This window comes from Juglans microcarpa x Juglans regia, chromosome 8D (assembly GCF_004785595.1).
Source record: "Juglans microcarpa x Juglans regia isolate MS1-56 chromosome 8D, Jm3101_v1.0, whole genome shotgun sequence".
In the NCBI taxonomy this organism is placed as follows: Eukaryota; Viridiplantae; Streptophyta; class Magnoliopsida; order Fagales; family Juglandaceae; genus Juglans; species Juglans microcarpa x Juglans regia.
This window is the reverse complement of record NC_054608.1, coordinates 13,178,690-13,180,850: the sequence shown is the minus strand read 5'-3', so window position 1 is coordinate 13,180,850 and position 2,161 is coordinate 13,178,690. Positions and strand designations below refer to the sequence as shown.

The window sequence follows — 2,161 nt, the reverse complement described above, 5'->3', positions numbered from 1 at the left end:
ACTGGTGTGTAATTTGGGCATGACAGACATAATCCTGGAAAGGGATGCACTAAGATTGGTAACAGATATAAATCTCGACAATTCAGTTTTGTCTCCTTCTGGAATGTGGTGGAGGAATTCTGATCAGAGTTAAAGAGTTTCAACTCCTACAACATGATTCATAGTAGCATATTGGAAAATGAGGCAACTCCTAAATTTCCTTGTTATGCTTGGAATTTGAAGGACATATTTCTGAAGACAAAAGGAAAAAGTAAGTCACCAAATCACTCAAAAGTATAACCATTAACCCTAAGAAAACAGAGTTACAAACAGTTTCTTTGTACAAGCATCAGAGACAAAATTAAATGACTATATGCCTAAAAGGTAGCAAGGACTACACCTTTCATATTTACACACTTCCATCCATTTCAAGCAACATCTCTCTTCAAAAAGCTTTAGCAGAATATGATTGAACTGCAACAAGTCAGGGATATACACACTCATTTATATATGGACAATAATATAATTCAGAGTTGAGAAATATTAGGTGCTAATCCCCATCACCGGCGTTTGATTTCGAGGAGCTAGCAATGTGGAACTGCGAAGTGTAACTGTTAGAAGCAGCCTCAGAAGCTGGTGGCTCGTTCAGAAATGCCCAGTTGCTTCTAGTCCACCTGCATTCACAAGAGAAATAAGACAAACAGTTTGCAAGCTTTTTTTTAATTATAATGGATCTCACAATCGGTAGCGTTCTAACAAAATTCTCGGAGTTATAAGGTTTATATATATATATATATATATATATATATATATATTTATATGTTTACCACGCCTTTTTCATAATCAGTTTTTCCAGGCTTTTTTCAGTTTCCATGTCCATGAAACCCTGCTGTTTTGTGTTGGCCACAGGCACGGATTTCGACCTCTCCAACTTTTTCCCAGATTCCTCAAACTTGATTTCCTGTCACATTCGTTTCAAGAATTTGTGTACAACCAACAATAAGACAAAGCATATAAAAAAGAAACAGGAAGAGGACCTTAAAATGAAACGAAATTCATGAAAGAGATGCAAAACCTGAATGCTATCAGATAAGGGAATACAAATGTCTCTGAGATGTTCTTCCTCAGCTTTCTTCTTTGCTCTCCAGTAAGCATCAATCTCTCCTCTAGTAGATGACCGATTCCTTTTGTATGCCACTGAAAGAGTTCTCATCATCATTTACCAGGACAAAAAAAAAAAAAAACCCAATGTCTTCCAACAAAAACCCATAATTTGGAAACTTTTTCCAGTAATATTCATTTGGAATCCAAGGTTACCTGACTTTGGATCTTGGACTCGAGAGCCCCAACCTGCCATTAGAGAACCCATTTGCTTTTTCTTTTTCTTTTTTCTTTCTTTTCTTCCTCCTAACTCTATATATATATAAGTTAGCAAAACCTTCTCAACTAGTTGCTTGAACAAAAAAAAAAATGGGACGTGTTGTCTTTGTTAATATCTATCGAGAAGTGTTCTACTTTTAGAAAAATAAATTTTATAAATGACGTAGATTATATTAATTTTATAATAATTTTTTTTATAATTTAACATATTATTTCAACTCACATCAATACATCAATTCTATATTTTTTGTTAAATCTTTTAAGATAAAAATATTTATCATATGTATCATATATATATATATATATATATATATATATATAAATTGATTATCATCATTCCAATCACATTTAATGCAGCATGAGATATGTTTATTTATTATCTATTAATATTTGGTTTGGATTCAAGAATTATTTTAATTTATTTTATTATTTTAAATTTTTTAAATTTTTATATAAAATATAATAAATAATTTAATTTTTTAAAATTTTAAAATAATAATAATATTAAAAATTAATATTTTAATAATATTTTATTTAATTTTTATCTCATCTCATTTTACTATCTAAATCTCACTTTTATATAAATATATATATATATATATATATATAATATCTTGAAATGATCTATTAATTGTGCGCGTAATAAAATTTAAAATAAAGAATAATATTATCAATAAATATATTATATTTTTTGTCATGGGGTCTAATCTTATTTCTTGTTCTTATCCCCCATTCGATTGTTTATCTGAAATAGTATAAAAAAGACCAAAAGTTTGACGTTAGCTGTTGTTTTGGGGGTAAT

The 2,161-nt window shown here is 29.5% G+C and overlaps 1 protein-coding gene across 1 annotated transcript; it reads right to left on the bottom strand.

The window, feature by feature from the left end:
• Positions 1–263: 263 nt before the first annotated feature.
• On the bottom strand, positions 264–1,390 carry LOC121243492. The gene is made up of 4 exons (XM_041141615.1): positions 1,297–1,390; positions 1,055–1,176; positions 807–940; positions 264–653 (listed from the first exon to the last, which is right to left on the bottom strand). The coding sequence occupies exons 1-4, from the start codon at positions 1,346–1,348 to the stop codon at positions 530–532; spliced, it is 432 nt and encodes a 143-aa protein (XP_040997549.1). The 5' UTR covers positions 1,349–1,390; the 3' UTR covers positions 264–529.
• Positions 1,391–2,161: the final 771 nt, after the last annotated feature.